This window comes from Anolis carolinensis, chromosome 5, assembly GCF_035594765.1.
Source record: "Anolis carolinensis isolate JA03-04 chromosome 5, rAnoCar3.1.pri, whole genome shotgun sequence".
NCBI classification, from domain to species: domain Eukaryota; kingdom Metazoa; phylum Chordata; class Lepidosauria; order Squamata; family Dactyloidae; genus Anolis; species Anolis carolinensis.
The window spans coordinates 193,062,808-193,083,034 of record NC_085845.1 but is presented as its reverse complement, the minus strand read 5'-3'; the positions used below and the strand labels follow the sequence as shown (position 1 = coordinate 193,083,034).

The 20,227-nt window shown below is 38.3% G+C and overlaps 1 protein-coding gene across 10 annotated transcripts in view; it reads right to left on the bottom strand.

Moving 5' to 3' along the window:
* The window catches only part of sox5 (SRY-box transcription factor 5), an 824,881-nt gene that overhangs the window by 290,386 nt on the left and 514,268 nt on the right, over nucleotides 1-20,227 (bottom strand). For all 10 annotated transcript variants that reach the window (XM_062983191.1, XM_062983193.1, XM_062983192.1 and 7 more), the window contains one exon: nucleotides 8,351-8,561. In XM_062983191.1, coding sequence (XP_062839261.1) covers nucleotides 8,351-8,561 — 211 coding nt within the window. The remainder of the gene's footprint in view (nucleotides 1-8,350; nucleotides 8,562-20,227) is intronic.

Genomic DNA, 20,227 nt, shown 5'->3' with positions numbered 1-20,227 from the left:
CATGACTGCATGGAGCGCCATTACCTTCTCACCAAAGCAGTACCTATTGATCTACTCACATTTGCATGTTTTGAACTGCTAGATTGGCAGAAGCTGAGGCTAATAGTGGGAGCTCACCCTGCTCCCTAGATTCGAACCACTGATCTTTTGGTCAGCAAGTTCAGCAGCTCAGTGGTTTAACCCGCTGTGCCATCTGGGGCTCCTTAGGCCCTACAACAATGGGGAATTTCCCCCCAGTAATAGACTGGGGAAAGGTCACAGAAATTGATACTTTACCCCAGTTCAGAGAACAGTGTTTAGAGGTTGTTTAAAAACTGACTTATTACTACATATGTAGGAAAAGAAAGAAAAAATACCATGTACAGGCAGTCCCTGAATTACAAACATCCAACTTACAAACTACTCTCAGTTAAGAAGGATGTGAAACAACAGGAGAAATATAATCTTAGGAAGGAAAATTCACTCCTGAAATAGTTATTATGAGAAAAGTTTGTCTCAGCTGAAGCTTTATTACTAATCCTTGTTTCTACAACAAGCCAAATTTTTCAAAATCCAATTATCACAGGGACAGAAAGTGAGCTGAAATCTTCTGAACAAAGGCTCTGGTAGCAAAACAAACACAACAAGGGTGTTAACACACACACACACACACACACACATGGGAGTCACACTTAAGAAATGTACATGTTCCGACTTAAGAACAAATTCAATTTAAAAACAAACCTACAAAACTTTTCTTGTTTTTAACTTGGAGACTGTTTGTATACTCTTGTGAAAGTTGACCATGTAGAACAATAGAATAATAGAATAATTTGATCTCATGTATAAATCAATGGTAGTCTTTGGGCGGCAAAATCATGGATTTTGATATGACCCATTCCACAGGAGGAATACAAATAGAGAGAGGTACTAACATGCGTTTTGCATCCATGAAAATATTTGGCAGGAAAATCCTTGCTGTTCACCATTGTATATATGGGATGCCATTGTATATCATTAGACTTGATCACCCATGGAGTGCTAAATCGAAACCCCAGTGGATACTGAGATCCCACTGTACATAAACATTTGTAAAGGTTAAATAATAAATGTTGAACATTCCTGCTGAACATGATTTCATTATTTCTATAGAGAATTCAGTGGCTGCACAGTTAAATCATGTCCTCTGATTGAATTAAGAATCAAAAGAGAAATTCAAGAAGGAAAAAAGAGGGGGTTATTATTTGGAAACTTGGCTTTTATGAACTTCATTCATGCTCAGCATTCCACCCAGGGCTAGAAGACAACACAGAAGTCCTGTGCCATCCTTCACTACCTTAAAAAAATAAATAGAATAGAAGAAAAATCAGTGTATGTCATTCCACTAATGATTTGTGCTGCAAGAAAAATACCATGGTTAACCAGCATCCCTTGGAGTAAGGGTGGGAGGTCTGTCACAGTCAATAAGACTTTTCCAAACCCACTCCATTATCTCTATTATTGTACACCAGAAATAGAAAAGAACTGACTCTTCTTCTCATGGAATTTACGCTAGAAAAGAGAGACTGTATCATATAGTATAACAGGGGTTGACTTCAGCAATATAGTTATGCCTTTGGGGGCTTGAATGCTAAAACAGCATTGATGTTCAACCCAACAGTAATGTCAAACTCCCCATATTCTGTATCTGCAAAAAAATGACAACAACAAAATAACAATTGGATGAAATGGCTCAGATTTGTACTATTTGCATTAAGTAGGAACCTAACAGTGAAAGCAAAAGATACGGGAAAGGGTGGTGGGATGCAACAATGTGTGTGGAGATTAGATTATCATGAGAACTAACAAAACAGCAGAGAGAAGACATTTGGAAAACAGGATGAAGGAGAACTGAAGTGAAACATCTGCAAGAAACTGGATTGCTGTGAGTTTTCCAGGCTGTATGGCCATGTTCCAGAAGCATTCTCTCCTGACGTTTCACCCACATCTATGACATTCATCCTCAGGCCTTGAAGTTGCAAAGCCATTAAATGCTATTCAAGATGATTAATTACAACATTCACACTTGTCTCCAACAGACAAGAGTTCTTTCTGCCACCCTGGACCTTCCACAGATATATATAACCCCCTTGCCTAGTTTCCAGTATACCTCACAACCTCTGAGGATGCCTGCCATAGATATGGGTGAAATATCAAGAGAGAATGCTTCAGGAACATGGCCATACAGCCTGGAAAACTCACAGCAATCCAGTTATCCCGGCCATGAAAGCCTTCGACAACACATCTGCAAGAAATTTGAATGTGTCTTTCCCAGCAGAAAACTTTGCTCTGTTTGGGGATTGGGATGGGAGACTCAGGCAGTTTGTTTCAAGAAAAAGAGCTCTCTTCAGCTAACCTCTACATCCTTGGTCTCCTCCACATCCTCTATCACTTCTGAATATAGGTAGATAATCCTTCTAAAGAAATCAATTCTGGGTTTTATTCCAAATTTCAAAGTGATATCCAAGATGTCAAACATATTGTGGATTCATTTCAATCCTTGAATAAAACCCAGAACAGATTCACCATGCCTCAATACATGAATAAACTAAGTGCCACCAATCTGAAAATTTATAATCTAAACTATAATTTAGGATTCAACAATGGTTTGCAATCCTGGCCTGGTAATCATACTATTATTTTTCAGCTTGGAAATGCTGAAGTGAACATTAAATGTGAGAGGAAGAGTAGAATCAAAGTGCACATTCACATGCCTTCAAATAATAGTATAATGGTTTGTGTTGACCATTATTTGCTATATACAGAAACAGCAACAAACCATAGTTGGTCAAGAATCTGTATCCTGGTGGAAATGCTAATCAACATTTCCACGAGGAGGGAGAAAGAGAGAAGCAGTAGAGTTCCTGTAATAAAGCCTGGGAAAACTTTCTAATCTGAGCAATTCACATATGCAAAGTTTTCCACTTTAGGTGCTGTTAGCAATCCCTCTAAACCAGGTATGGGCAAACTTTTTTGTCTTTTTTGCCCATGTCTGCTCTAAACTCTGTCTTCTTCAATTTTTCAAGCAATGAACGTGTGTGTGTGTGTGTGTGTGTGTGTGTGTAGGCTATTGGTCAACATGCCATAGGTCAAGACTTACCCAGGGTCATCATATGAATAAGAAAAAAGGCCACTATAAGAGAAGATACTATGGATATAGAAAATCCCCAATTCAATCTCTGCCACAATCAGTTAAATATGAGATAGCAGGAATTGGAAAGAGCTGCTGTTCTAGACTCCTGAAAGACATTAATGGTAGACAGATGGGCCAAGAGTTTGACTTGTTATAAGACAGCATACAATGTTCATAGGAATATATGGCTGAGGACGAAGAGGAATCCACATGTGTTTGGTTCAAAATTAACCATGAAAGAACATTGTATCTTCCAGCTAGATGCATTTTCCTGATCGGGTGAAAAGGGTTTGCTGTTTTGTCTGTGTATTGCACATAATATTGAAGCACATCCTGTCAGCACACTTCTTTGGTTGGTAAAATACTACTTTCTTAATTGGGTACAACTTTGTTAGCATAGTTTGAGCTTTCAAATATTGAAAATTATAGTATTTGGACGTCAAGACATGTTGAAGAAAAACTATACTCTGAGCTAATGTATAAATATGTGGTTTCTGGAATGGCAAAGAAATTTACATTTTAATGTTCAGGTTTAGGACAGAACTAGATGTGATTCAGATAATAGGGTTGCTACAAAAATGGGTAAGCCTACATTTCATTATTCCCTCCTTTTCCTTAGAAAAATGGGTTGGTGATCATTATATTTTGTAGTTTTTTCGTTCTCATGCCATAGTAGTGGCTGCTGATGGAAGAAAGACTCTAGATACTAGAGGAGGAACTTCAACTTTTAAGCCTGACTTCTAGACAGCTCCAATTGGAGGGTTGGTTGCACTCCAGGGAATCAGTTCTCCCTTTCTTATATCTTCTGAGAAAAGGGAAAATAAAACACAATAGTACACATTTCAGAAATATATGATATTTGTGCATCAAATTGCAAACATTTGACTACAGTACTAAGGGTTTTCTAGCCACATAGAAGTCAATAAAAGGAGATGCTTATAAAACTAAGTCCTGACTTCCAATCATTTGTCAATGCAACTGATAACTAAACTGTTTAGCTGTTCCCTTTTTTTAATCAAGTAATCCCCCATACACCTTTCTGATAATTTTAATTGCTAGTAAAGGTAACTTTCGCAACAAGCAACTTTGTTCACTTTCTCTCCCATTTCTCAGACACCATTTTCAAAGTAACAACTCTTTGCTGCTTTGAAAAAAAATAGATTTTCAAAAATTAGTCACTTTCTTTGGGGAAAAAAATCAGTCTGAGGAAAGAAGCACCTTATAATGCTAATACAGACCCTTTTAATCATCTCTTTTTGGTCTCAATCTTCATCCCCCGCCTTCTGAGCAGGTGCACCAATAAGCTCTCTTTTTGTGGCATACTCCATTTACTCCAGTCTTCCAACATTTCAACTTTCATTATTATTGTTGTTGTTGTTTGATTTGGGGAGGTAGGATAAAATCCCCCTCATTGTCAATTCGTTTGTTTGTCTCCTGCCTCCTCAATGGGGAAAAGAGCTGAAGCTTGAATATGGCACCCTCATAATGATTTAACTAGAGCTTAATGAAATTTTCATCACAACCTGCTGTTCATTTTAATGGCCTTTGAAAGACAATAGAACAATAGCTGGAGGGAAGAAAAGATTTTCCTGCTGCATGCATTTGTTTAAAAGCCCCCATGTTTTGTAGTACTCCCAATACCTCGTCCCTCATCTCTTCGCAAAGCTGTAGGTCTTTTGTTTGTGCTATACATTTTCATTTCAGCAGAGCTGAGATAATGCATAAGCTCTGTTACCATTCTTATGTCTAACTGTAACCTTTACTTAATGGAGTCTCTGGCATATGCATGGCCTCCCACTCAACACAGCATTTTCACAACCGACTCCCATCCCTCCCCCATTGCAATTTGCCTCCCCCATCGACTACTCAAGAGACATGACATGGACATCATCTCCAGAAGGTCCTTCCCAGTCAAAACTATGAAATCAGTCTTAATGCTGAGGCCACAATATCTGTCTAAAAGCAAACAACAATGCTCCAATCTATTGAATATGTCTCTTTATTGGTGGGTTGGGGAGCGGGAGAAGAAAAGGAGAAAATAATGGGGGAAGGGAAGAAGGAAGGGACTGAGGATAAATGGGCATTAAACAAAGCAGTTGTTTTCCAGCAGACTCTTATTGTGGGCTTCGTTCAATAGGAACAGACTAATTTGCAATCACATCACACAAGCCTGTGGGTACAAGGCAGAGAACACTATATTTTTCAGGTCCCTCTTAACTAGCTTCTCTGCAAATTTTGGTGCACCTCAAATACTATCTCAGGTGGAAGCTATTTTTTTTGTCTTCTCAAATAGATAATGTAGAATATCACAGTTGGAGATCTGACTTTTTTTTTAAAGAACTTAACAGCAGAAACAAAAAAGCTTGGGGGAGGAATCCTTTCTTTGATTGTAGTTCCCAGTATCCCCAAGCTAAAATGGCAAGGATTTGCAACCTCCCTCGCCTATGTCCACCAAAAAAACTCTCCCATTTTAACAAATGAAAGGCAGGTTTTTGGATGTCTGTCCAGGCCTTTGACATAGTAACCACCATATTGGTGGAAGACTTCGTGAGAATATTATCCTTTTTATTTCTCCTTCTTGTCTTCCTTCCTTCTACATAGACTCCTCTATGTTAGAGTTAAGTAGTGTCTTAAAGACCAACATGTGAATGACCATCCAAGCTTTGGATCCATCAGTTTTTCTCCTCCTCCTGTTATGATCAGCATAATAGTAGGCACTGAAAATGAATCAGAGCACCAAGAATTCAATTGCCATTGAATAGAATGGAAAAGTTCCTGCTTGTAGGTTCAGAGTCTCTAAAAAGGAAGACAAAGGAGAAACTAAGAACACACAATTCTTTGCAACCTCACTCAAGCCACAGTGCTTCCGATGACATGATGACAGCATCCATCTTCAAACTGCAGGAAATTTTTAATCTGTCCAAATAAGTACAGATATTCATTTTATCATAAAAGGTATGTGGTATGCTCTTTTCTGCATACATTTGGAGAGAGTCAGCATGTCAATATTCCATGTTTCTTTGGAGTTTTTTTGTTTTACACGGTTTACCTTCCTACCATTCACCCATTCATGTAAGCCGCTGAAGCTAAACTCTATAGCACTTGACATCCCCTCTCGTCAAACCTTGCTCCATTGTTAACACCAAGAACTTTTCCCCAACAATTTTGACAACATTAATAACCCAAGGGGAAGTGGGCAGGAAGCAGTTGCCATTGCTCCTGTCACCATGGTGATTAGTTTTCGCAGAACAAAATGAGATGGTCCATACAGCTGACAGATATAGTTGGATTCCAGCCAAACTCTACAAGGGATGGAGCTGGGCTGCTGTTAACAATGGTGTGAAAAATGCTAAACTATTTACAGTTCTATTTTTATTTAATTCACAATCCATCATCCATTGTAATGGGACTGCAGTTTCTCTAAACTCATTTTCTCACAACTACCATGGAGTTTTCTCACAACAGTATAATGTCGGCTCCTCTCACAACATTTGCCTTACTATCTACGTGTCCACAAAATCAAGAATAAGGAAATAGTGAGATGAACAATACGCAACAGCAGCTTCTTATTGAAAAGCAAAGAGGTTATCAAAATGTCACAGGATCTACTCCAAATAATAACCAAGCCAAACAAAAGCCTCAAGATATCCAATTGTTCAGCAGTATATAGGACTGACTAGAACCCATGGAGAGTCTATTAAAACTTTTCACAAATACTTTTCTCATCATGAACTTTTCTGATCTAAATTCCACTATGAAGTTCCTACAAAAGCAATATTGAATTATTGTCTCTGATTTACTAAGTTTCCAGTGATTCAGTTGCTTTCCACTAGTTGAGAATAACAGTTGAATTTAGGTCCTGGTCTAAATCCAGTTCATACAAGAACCTTGAGATATGATCACATTCCCCAGAAAGCTCCCTATCCATGGGAGAAGGAGGAGGAGATGACGATGACAACAACTTTTTGATATAGATCATAATCAGGAAAAGCAGGTTAGAAAAATATAAACACCTAAAGATGGCAAGAATACTTCACTGAGGAAGAAAAATACCAAGTCTGTAGTCATTTAATGATGTCATAAGGCAGTAGTTCTCAACCTGGGTTCCCCAGATATTTTTGGCCAACAACTCCCAGAAATCCCAGCCAGTTTACCAGCTGTTTGAATTTCTGGGAACTGAAGGCCAAAAACATCTGGGGACCCCAGGTTGAGAACCACTGTCATAAGGCATACCACGTCATTTTAACTCCTTGCCATTTCTTTTGTGGGATGGGTTTTTACAGGATATAAGAATTCTGTTGTGCTTTAATTTTGACTACACCAGCTCCTAGTATTCCCTGGGGCTCCTCATAAATACATCTCTATACTCATGGTTTGGAAAGATTACATCTCAAAAAGCCAGCACATCCAGCTCTCTCAACATCTTGACCAGGAGTTGTAATCTAAAAGACTTCCAAGCTCTGAATGAGACTGTAGATTAATTTTCACGTTAAAGCATGGCTTGATGTTACAGGGAGTAAGACTCAAAGTGATGATTCCTGGAATAGGACGAGTCCCACAAGCCTTAGGCTGCCAGCCACTGGAGAGTTTCCAAGAAGGAAAGAAACAATTGTAGCCAATAGGAACTAATATGGCACTGGTCTTTAGTACATTGGGAAAAAGTAATTGCCAGCCTGAAAAAAAAAACTACTTTAGAGAAACCTCAGTCCAAATAGCTCCCTTTCCTCTCTTTCTCTTCCATGGCCAAGAGGTAGGTCTGAAAACTTTTAATCACAGCTTGTTGTGACATGAAAACTTGGACAAACCATGACTAATCTTAACAACCGTTGGATAAGACAAGCAAACATCAAATCTTGAATGATGAAGCTGGCCTGTTTTGATGCACAACAGTTAAGATTAACCACAGGTTAGGGCTTGGATGACACACTATAAGCTACAGCGAAAGTAAAATAGAAACAGAATTTGTTGTCTACACAACTGTTTTGGAAGAGGAAGCATGAGCCTGGGGCTAATTGTATATCACTCTTTGTAGCATTAAATGATGGTTTTGCATAGTCTGAACATGAACCATAACTGAGAAGATATTCAGACAGCAGGTACTTCAGTGCCGATACCAGGATAGTATGTGTCATTCTTGGGGAATCACTACTGATATTAGAGAAAATCGCAGAACAATTCTCCTTGTCCAGGAAACCATACCTTCTGGTTCATTCTTGATGAGCTCCTCCATTTTCCTCTGTTTTAGTGTGTCCACAACATCTGCTAGACTGCCTTTACGTCTCTCGGGAGTACCCAGGGCTGTACTGGAGAAGGACTCTCCACTTTGACGCCCACCTTCTTCTGCCTTCGAGGGTGAGGTAGATGAGTTGTGTGGAGCAAATGAAGACATCACTTTATTGCCATCAACTTCCTGAAAGAGAAATAAGACCAAATGAAACACCTCTTCAGAGGGGGAAAATGTTACCACATGTATACACAAAGAAAAGGAAAAAATAACAATCCTTTTTTCCCCATTTGAGTTCATTGCTATTTGTTCCTCTGTCAAAACCTTTATTTAATGGTGAGGAAGAAGAAGAAAAGAAAGAAGTATAGCTTCAAAAACACAGAGAACAAAGCCTTTCCATCAAGGATAAACTAAGATTACAGGCTGAAGTGAGAAAAGATTAGCGCTCTGGAGAGAAACATTATATATATTTTTCCTCCAAATGAGAGCAGTTAATGTTCACAGGTTTTCCAATAACGACTGTATGGATTACCTTTAATTGTTTACTCCTTTACAGCTTTTTATGTTCAACCTTTGGGGACTTTTTAAAAAACCTTTCTTCTTTGCTTTGACTAAGCATCATTAATTTTCTGTTTCCTTTTTTTTTTTTCTAAGTGCCTAATATCAGTATGGTTAGATACCCTTGAAAATGAAGCAATAACCATACACCCTATACCACAATGGCCTCATCCTTTCCCCATCACAACACACAGTTTGAATAACTATCTTTTTTCCATGGATTTGATCAGATGATTCTTTCTAATTTATTCTCTCTCCCCACCCCACTTCCATCTCCCTTTTTATTTTCTTTCTTTCTTTTCAAAAGATTCTTTTAAAGACAAAGCTTGTAGAACAACAGTGATTCTAATGATGCTTGTAAATGGAAAGTCCAATGACATAAGCACACATCTTTCTCCAGCAAAGGTGAGATCTGGCTCTCATTAAAGTCACCAAGAATATTCTCACCTATTTTAATGGATTTGACTCTTAATAGCCACATTCTGTTCTGTCCTGATGAAACCAGCCTTCTTCACACTTTCTGATATATTTCAAACAACACTCTCTCTCCCCCTCCTTTACCTTTTGGCCTTTATTTGATTCTCCTTCCTCCTTCTTTAGGGATTTTCTTTTTAGTTTCGTGTTGTTTATGTCTCTTAAAATGTTTATTCTGATGCCGGGCTATAATTGTGTTGAAAGTCTTTAGATAGATCTCAAGATGTAGGCTCTTGCCTACAAAAAGCTATGCCATAATATGTTTAAGTATTTAAATTGCATTCTACTTCCACCCTTCTCTATAGGCTCACACATCAGCATCCGTTTTTAGGTCCATCCTTTTTCTCTGGTTGATGTGCAAACTATGGTTGCTTTCTTCTAAACATAGCAAAAGTGGCTGGTGGATTTTTTTTTATGAGGGTGAAGATCTATTCTCCTGTTTTACAACTGCTCCCAGCTCCAAAGCCATGTCAGAAATAAGGTTCTCAGCGACTCTTGTATGGAATGAAGCTACCCACTGCCACAGTAGTATTATGAAACAGACCTGCCAACGTTTAGTCTTTGTGTCTCCACTCTTATTCAACCTGTAATTAGAAGTGGCATCACTAGGGAGTCACCCAATTTGTCAGGTCATGCTGTAACCCTATGGACCTCCTCCTGAGTGGCATGACTACATGGAGTGCTGTTACTTTCCCGCCAGAGTGGCACCTATTGATCTACTCACATTTGCATGTTTTTGAACTACTAGGTTGGCAGAAGCTGGGGCTAACAGCAGAAGCTCACTCTGCTCCCTGGACTTAAGCCGCCGACCTTTCAGTCAGCAAGTTCAGTAACTCAGTGGTTTAACCCACTGCACCATCGGGGGCTCCAAAAAATACCAAAACATGACTATAAAAAGCTAGCAGCAATGAAAACCATGCATTGTAGGGAAAAAAGTGATTTGAAAGAAGGTAATAGTGGCAGCCCTAACCAGATCACATGTGCATTAAAAGGTTCAAAAAGTAAATAAGCATAGATGTTTAGCCTTGTAAGTCTAAAATTACAGTACATATAAACGAGACTTATAAAAACATATTTGTTGTTATAGCGATATATAGGAATATTTTTTTATTTTAAAATAGTACGTTTCTACTGAATTGCTACACAAAAATTGTAGACATTCATTTTGGTGTCACACAGTGCAGTTTGCACCATGCCCCTTTGTGATGTCAGTGCACCTAGCATTTAGCACATGATATCAAGAGAAGCACTCGCTCGGAAGGTTCTAAAAGCATTTAGAGATAGATCTAAGGGTCATTCTGTTTGCTCGTAGATATTAATAAGGCCAAATAAAATAGCACTCTGATTGAAATTTGCATATTTGGTGGGACAGACCAGCAAACATAAAGAACACTTTCTGAACAGAAAATAAATTTCAAAAGTTGAAATCCTTCTATTTCTAGGTCAGAATGTTTAAACATGTGAAGGAGGAAATCTGACAAAATTATGAATTGGCCAAGAGAATCCTGGGCCCAAAATACTCTGTTATGAATGCAACGGGCAACCTTTGGCAAGAGAAGTCATATTTTTAGCCACAGTTCCTAATCCACAAATTACTCTTCTTCAAGATTTTAACAAATAAATGAGATTAAGATTTAACAGTGTCTATATACAGTAGAGTCTCGCTTATCCAACATAAATGGGCCAGCAGAACATTGGATAAGTGAATATGTTGGATAATAAGGAGAGGTTAAGGAAAAGCCTATTAAACATCAAATTAGGTTATGATTTTACAAATGAAGCACCAAAACATTATGTTATACAACAAATTTGACAGAAAAAGTAGTTCAATACACAGTAATGCTATGTAGTAATTACTGTATTTACGAATTTAACACCAAAATATCACGATGTATTGAAAACATTGACTACAAAAATGCATTGGATAATCCAGAACGTTGGATAAGCGAGTGTTGGATAAGTGAGACTCTACTGTACTAGAATTTATTTGAGGTTCTGACATGATATTTTTTTTTGTATCGTGTCAGAAGAGGCAACCAAGATTGGTAAAGTTACAGGTTTACCTAGGAGCCAACATTTCTTTGCTTCCAGGTAATGCATGAGCCAGTCTGTTTTGAGTGTTTGACTACAAGTGCATCTAAACCGCTTTAACTGCAATGTCCCACCACTATGTCATTCTACAACTTGTAGTTTAACAAAGTCTTTAGCCTTCTCTGCCAAAGAGTGCTGGTGCCTCAGCTCCCATGATGCCATAACAATGACCCATGGCAGTTAAAGTGATCTCAGGTCACATTCATTCTAGAGTCTTGATGCGTGCAAAGAATTCAGGAGACCTGGATTAACATCCCTACTCTTCTACAGAAACTCATTGGGTTAATATGGGCAAATCACATTCTCTCAGCCTTAGAGTAAGGTAATGAATACATCTTGGCAAGAAGATCCCATGACTTGAAGACATGCTACAATAACAACATTTTCCAGCCTACACATTCAGTGTTGAGTTTTTATACATAAATAATACTCTTTTGATCACCACGGAATAGTTTATATCAGTGCTACTATCACTAATTCATTGCTCCAATGTATTGCAATGTGAAGATATCAACTTACAGAGTTACAGCAAATTGTCCTACACATTCAAATAAAAAAGCAAATGGCATATCCTTTATTGAACATATAAGCCGTAGTACTTGTTGAACCGCAACACAATGCATATAATGGAATTATATGTTTGATTCCGTTTCCCCCCCCCCCCCTTTTCTACTGGTGAGGTGATTTTGAACTAAGGAAGCATTCAGATAAGTAATACGGGACATGAAAACAGCTATATCACATAAATCCTTCTAAAAATCTCATTTGGATCTTGGTAAGCTCATTTTAACGCCCAAAGACTGTATGAGGACCAAACAACAGAATATGTTTGCATCAGATCAAAAACAATTCACTTCAGTTCACATCTCTTAAATAAGCGCTTGACATCAGAGACAGAAAACCGTAAAAGTTTAGGCAGACCTGGGGAAGTCGGGAGATCAGAATTTTGCCTCCCTGCCTGGAAGCACATATCAGAATTATTTAACAAATCTGGTGTTCCCAGGAATATAAAACTTAGGCAACATTTGGATTTGTAAGCAGGTAATTAAATCAGAAGCACACGAACTGCCTCACTTATTATCTCTAGTCCCCAGCATTAAAGTATAAAGGAGTTATAATCATGATTTGTAGCCATATGTGAAAAATGGGGTGGAGGTAGGGAGTTATTCCAGATTAATAATTTGAGTAATTAACTTACTCCGTTGACAAATGGGGTTGTGATCTGTACTTGCAGGGGAATAGAAACTTAATAGAGATGCAATAGTAAAAGAAAAGCATACCAGACTTTAAAGTGTCCCCAAATGATTGTTCTGTGGGAGAATCAATGAAAAAATTAGACGTTCAACACACTGATGAATCCTAGGAGAGAACAGTTATTATCCCAGTGTCAAATAACCCAGTGCTGTCTTCCTACCTGCTCCCCATCACCTGCTTTCTGGAATATTGCTCTCTACTAGGAATCCATTCACCTGTTCAAGTTTGATTACATTTCAGCCTTTGACTATGTTAATCCTTCTAATAGTTTTATGAGGTTAGTGGCTGTTTCCATGCACAGAGATTTTGCCTGGTAAATCTCGTGCAAATCCGATATGCTCCGGCAGCATTTAACTCAAAGGAGTAACAACTTATTTTTAAAAGACAATAAGACTACAAGCCCTCCTTCAAACTCTCTTCCAAACTGGTATTGTACTTACCCTAGTACCTGCCACAGTTTCTCACTTCCTCTCTTCAAAGCACAGCAGAGAATTCACTCAGAACCTTTGCTTTCCTCCTCCCATCTTCTGCCCCCCCCCATAATTGAGAATAAAAGTGATGGGCCCAAGAGCTGCGTGTTCTGAGTCCATCCAGATAATCACAGACAAAGTTGCACTTCTAATTTCCAAAAGGGTTTCCCATCAAGACAGAACATCCTTCTTCCAAGGTTTAATGATAAAACAGGCTTCTGCCCTTTCACGATGAGGTCAATAATCTTCCTTTGTTAATCTTGATGAAGCTTTGCTTAATCTAGCCCCCTTGTCACCTTTGTGATTGACAGGTAAAGTCATGTCACTGGACAATAGACTTTATCCTCATCCTGGGCATTTTCTCTCTCCCCCCCCCCCCCACACCCTTCCTTTCCCTTTCCAACATTATCTCGTGTTCCCATCCTACCCTGCCCGGCATAAAGTCTTTATTCCCTATCTACTTTTTCCATATTTGTCTTTGTAAGCTTATTTATCCTTCTTTCTTCCAGGAAGCAATACTAAAATACCATTCCTTAGGAACATGTTGGATATTACTCAGAAAGATTTCTATAGTATTTTTTTCTTTATTTTAGCTAGAACTTCATATCGTACACTGACTCACTTTGACAGTCATCCCTCAACTACCTTCCCTAAGCCAAGAAGTAAATTCAGACAGATGGGAACAATGGATAAAATATTCAGTCCTTTCAAATAAATCTTTTTATGCTATTTTTAATGGCAAAAGAACATCCTATTTATCTCCAAGAAGTCATCCACCCATGAAGTTCCCCAGCATCTTTCAGCTCACTGCTGATCTATATTTCACTTTCCTTCTGGTGAAAATCAAGTATAAAATGGGTTCCTCTTATGAACTCTTGTGAACATGCTACTGATACCACACTTTCATCATCCCAGATGAAAATCTGATGTCTTAACTGTTCCAGGCTTGTAAGTAACCTTTTCCCTGTCATCTGACCTGATGGACCATCCACATATTTTCCCATTCAGACTATACTGGCAGCATTTCAAGAGACGGCTATTCATTCTGCCAAAGCTATGATGAAAGAAAGAATCAGTCAACTGACAAAAGCCAAATTGAACCAGGAGAGGCAAGGCACACAGGTCCCATCTAAAAGACTTGAGAACATTCCATGTTATGGAAAAACATGCCAATTCAACATCTTACCATGATATACAAATTCCTCCAACAACAACACCTACCATGTTTCCCCAAAAATAAGACAGTGTCTTATATTAATTTTTGCTCCCAAAGATGTGTTAGGTCTTATTTTCAGGGGATGTCTTATTTTGCTCCCTTATTTTGCACGCCTTTTCCTCCTTCTCCTTCGTGCCGCATGCAGCGGTGGTTCCCTCCTCCTAGGTCTTACTTTCAGGAGATGTCTTATATTTGGCAATTCACCAAAACCTCTACTAGGCTTATTTTCAAGGGATGTCTTATTTTCGGGGAAACACGATAGACACTACTTTCCCCAATTGCTTGGTTATGCTTGTTAACTATCTTGACAGACAACTATCAGAGCAAAAAAATGGTATATTTCCCATGATTTGCATTTCAACCAAATCCTTCATTTTTTGCTCATAACTTGCTGTCTCTTCCCCATCTCCATTGATCTTCTTCTTCCTCAGATACTCCACATAGGATTTCAAGGGAGTGGCTTTGCTGAGCACTAAGTTTCTGATGGTTAAATAAGTAGAGAATAAGGAAGATAATGATGAAAGTCAAAGAAAGGGAAGGTTACAAAAATAATCTTGTACTGCTAAATAAGTATGGGTCATACCAGAGTGAGAACAAAGGTATGGTCAAAAGTCCTTGATTTCTCTAGAAAATGGTGTCCAGCCAGAAGTGGCCCAGAACGTTTCTGTTCTTAAATTCCAAGTGCTTGGGAACCTCTCCAGTTTTTATTTTCTTCCCTCTTTTGAGGTACCTGAATACCTGCCTTATTATCATAAATGGAACCTTCATCTGGATGAAATGTGAAGCCTGAAAGAGCCTATCAGGAGACCATTTCTGCAGGTTGGCAGACATTAAAAGTTAATTGCTAGCATTTATACCGGGGGAGGGGGGGGGGGGGTAGGTTTAACAGAAACCACAACAAATAGCAGATGATTACTGTCATTGTAGGAACCTAACAGAAGTTTTGGAGAGAGACAGAAGTAAGCAAGCTCGTAAGACCAAAGTGGTTCTAAGATGGTTCCTCATCCATGGTCCAGCACAAACTTGAGGATAAGCTTATATTTCAGTAAAGATTCTCAGCATGGCAACAAGTAATTTAGTGACACTATTTAAGTCTTAATGGGCTTCTTACATTTTTTTAAAATAATCTATCAACAGGACATTTGGCTCAAAGTCAAAACCTTGAGTATGGGTGATGCCTTCAGTGTTTTCATTTCCATGGTAAGCAGTGAAGTCCTTAATAGACAGATTGTCTCATAGACATTTCCTTTTCTGTTTGTGATCACATCACACCTCCCAGTTTATGTCAACCAGAGTAATTGTTTATTTTGGAAAAAATAATATTAGAGCATATAACACTTGGATATTATTCATGCTGTGTATGATTTGTGTCGCTTGAATATAGACTGGAGACAGATGGGAGTTCTTCAGAGAAGCTTAGGTGTTAGGATAGAGCCATCACTATCAAGGGTATATGCTTCCCTCATATCACTACTCTCTGATTAAATTTACAGATTAAATGATTTTGTGTAGTTTACATAGGATTTAAAACAAACAACCATACCAGTGTGAGCAGGACAAAACAGAGGAAAAATTGCAAATACATATATTGGGATGAGCAATTGAGAACCCTCTAAATGTAGCTGAACCACATATACCATCTCCCTCCTGAACATCACCAGTAGTGAGAAACAACTGGAAATTCCCACTCAATCAAAGTAATATTAACTTCCAAAGTCTAAATTGTCAAACAATAGTAAAACACACCATGGAATATAAATTCTGCTCTGCTACATTTCTTTGCACATATTTGTATGAGGCATTATGTAATATGAAATGTCAAACAGTGTGATGTCAAATTATGTGATGTCAAACTCAATATAACCCCACATCATCTGCACTGTATCTTCAGATGCAAAGTAGTAAAGCAAATAAAAAGGTTGCTACTTCCTCTTTAAAGACCACCAGCAAACATGTTTTAGACCACAAATTATAGCCCAAGAACCAGAATAACATTACTACGAGCTTTCCTCTTCTTTGCTGCCTTCCCATCACCCTCTCACAAACAAACTGAGCCCTGAATTGACCTGAGCTGATCCAGCTGCCTATATCGGGGTAATTACAGGACAGAAAGCTATGAACACAACTGTCCATCTGAGGACAATAATATATGGATAGGCAGATTTGCAGATGTAATCCTGGAGGTCTTGATAGGGGTGTGGGATATAAATGTGTATATATAACTGGGTTTCCAGTTAGAATAATGTCTAATGTGATTGAGTTTAATAGTCCATCTTGTTTTTCAGACATGAATTGTTCCATCTAGTGTTAAATATATTTGAGCTAATTCATATACAATCAAGTATACACAATTGGGCATTTTTATATGTGGTGGATATTCTAACTCCTACAAGATGCACAGAGATAGCTGCACAGGGAAAGAGTTATTCAAATATTCAAAATCATATGGGAAATAAATGATTATGCATAGAAATACATTGGGATTTTTTTTTGGTATGAAAATCATATTTTTGTACAAAATTGCTGTTCTGCACAAAAGCAGCATACAATTTTCTGGAAAAAGTTTTTCAGGAATATATGGGTTTCATGACACAAGAGGCTGTCTTACACACAACAGTTAATTGGCTGTTCTGATACTGTAAGGTTTGATATGCAGCTGGTCTTTTCTTGGATGGAGATCCCAGGTATTCTGGAATGGCCTCTTCTCTAAGTGCGAATCAAGCGAAACTGTGCTTTGCTTTCAAAATCACATGAGATTAGATGTGTTCAGAGTTAAGTGTCATCAGTTTTTTATGGGTGCTTTGAGTACTTAAAAAGAGCAAACAAGGAAGATTATTTGCTATCCTAGATATTTCTTTGAAAAACTATTAATCTAGGAAAAAATTTTTTCGCACAACTGGAATAACAAATTCCTGGCTCTAGATCAATGCTTGGATGGTTCTTCATTCTGCCCCTTTGGTGAAAACTTATGCTGGGAAATCTTTGATAGTTTCTCCTATTCATTGTTTTTTTTTAATGTAACCACAGTAGGGATTGAAATAATATTCACAGATTTTTCTCATCTTCAATGAAAAAAGATGTTTTTGAGACACCCCATCAAAAAAACAGACTGAGATTTTAATTTTTCTTTTTTTCCTGAGAAAGAAACATGCCCCATACTTGCAGTTTTACAAAAAACAAAAACCCTCTTATGATGGGGTTGCATAGAATATTTTTTTACATAGAAAACAGCATATATTGCATAAATTCCAGTTGCCTGTGCAAAACCCAAGTTATTGATGCAATCATTTTTTTCACAATGATGTTCTAATGTGTAAATGATCATCAAAACATACCTTTTTTGGGTCAACTCACCCAAAAGAGGTTTTTTTCAAGCATTTATTTTTGTATTTGAAAATAAAATAAATTGAAATTTACCTCCCTAATGTTCATGAATACTCCGACAGATATAGCCATTTGAACAGCAGCAGCAACAACAACAGCAATCACAAAACAATGGTAACCCTCCTGGTCTGTTTCAGGTAATTTTAGTTTCAAGCTATTTGCAAATCACTTAAAAGCAATTGTCGGTAGAAAACCGCAAGCCTCGAAAGGCTCAATATACATTCCAATCCACAAGAAAGAGGAAACCAGGAATTGCAATAACCACAGGAGTATTGCATTAATCTCCGATGCAAGCAAAGTGATGCTCATAAAATAAAGACTTTTACAAGAAAAAAATGACCATAGATAATTTTTATACCTTGAAAGTAGACAATGAAGACACTGAAATAGTTCAAAGTTTTCTATACATTGTCTCAGTCATTAATAAGAACGGAGACTGCAGTAAAGAAATCAGAACAAGAGTAGGATTTACAAGGGTGGCTATGAAGAAACTAGTCAAGATCCTGAAGTGAAATGATATACTGTATTGGTATATGTATTTAGGAAATGATATACCCTAGAGTTGGGATGATTTGTTTCATTGTATATCAAATGCCTATGAGTGCTTGTGAAAGTTGGACAGTAAAAAAAAGCTGATCAAATTATTGAAATACGGTGCTAAATACTGGAGATTTTTTTTTAAATCATGCCTAAATTTCCCCTAGAAGCCAAGCTGACTACCTTGTTGTTGTTTATTATTCATTGAGTCACTTCCGACTCTTCGTGACCTCATGGACCCACCCACGCCAGAGCTTCCTTTTCAGCCGTTGCCGCCCCCAGTTCCTTCAAGGTCAAACCAGTCACTACAAGGATACCATCCATCCACCTTGCCCTTGGTCGGCCTCTCTTGCCTTTTCCTTCCATTTTCCCCAGCATCACGATATTTTCCAAGCTTTCCTGTCTTCTCATGATGTGTCCAAAGTACTTCATCTTTGCCTCTGCTTCCCTTCAGTGAGCAGTCGGGCATTATTTCCTGGAGGATGGACTGGTTGGATCTTCTTGCGGTCCAAGGCACTCTCAGAATTTTCCTCCAGCACCAAAGTTCAAAAGCGTCTATCTTCCATCGCTCAGTCTTCTTTATGGTCCAGCTCTCGCATCCATAGGTTACAATGGGGAATACCTTTGATTTAACTATGTTGAACTTCTTTGCCAGTGTGGTGTCTCTGCTCTTCACTATTTTATCAAGGTTGGCCATTGCTTTCCTCCCAAGAAGTAAACGTCCTAGAAATATAAAGTCTGTCGCTGCCTCCACGTTTTCTCCTTCTATTTGCCATTTATCAATAGGTGTAGTTGCCATGATCTTGGTTTTCTTGACGTTTAACTGCAACCCAGCTTTTGCACTTTCTTCTTTCACCTTGGTGATAAGGCTCCTCAGCTCCTCCTCACTTTCAGCCATCAGAGTGGTATCATCTGCATACCTAAGGTTGTTAATGTTTCTTCCAGCTATTTTAACTCCAGCCTTGGATTCGTCAAGCCCTGCACATCACGTGGTGTGTTCTGCATACAAGTTGAATAGGTAGGGTGAAAGTATTCCTTTCCCAATCTTGAACCAGTCTGTTGTTCCGTGGTCTGCTCTTACTGTTGCTACTTGGTCTTTATACAGATTTCTTAGGAGACAGACAAGGTGACTTGGTATCCCAATACCACCAAGAACTTGCCACAATTTATTATGATCCACACAGTCGAAGGCTTTAGAATAGTCAATAAAACAGAAATAGATGTTTCTCCAGGCTACTCACCTCCAGCCCCGCCTGGATTCAGACTAGCTTAAACTGTTGTATTTTGGGCATATCATGAGAAGACATTACATAATTATTGGTAGAGTATAAAACAATAGGAAAGAGAAGGATCCTAACTTCAGAGAATATTGCTAAAAGGCTTGGAAAAGCAGTATGTGGCAAGTAACATATTTTCAGAAATTAACGGTTCTGACAAATCAGTTCACTTTAGAGTGCTTCTACAATTATGGGGTGTGCAAAAGAGACTCTCCCATTCAATAGATTCAGGACCAGTGTACTAAGAACTGGGCAAAAAATGAGGACAAAACATTCGCTCTTCCTCCTGCTGAATTTTCCTTGACTTAATTTGATGCCGTTAACTCCCCTTAACGCTCACTTTTAGTATCTGAAACCACCCTCTTTTCCCTCCTCGGTGTCTGCGCAAGTTGACATCCTCTCAGGCAGTGATCCTGCCACATTTAGCCCTTCTGTATACATATTTAGCTCTCTCAATCTTTCTCCACTAATGAGTTCCTGAAGCCCTTTCATCATTTCCCTTCCTCGCATCTGAAATCCCTCCAATTTGTTGACATCTTTTGAGGTGCCTGGGATTGAACACAACATTTTACATGTAATCTGACCAGAAGC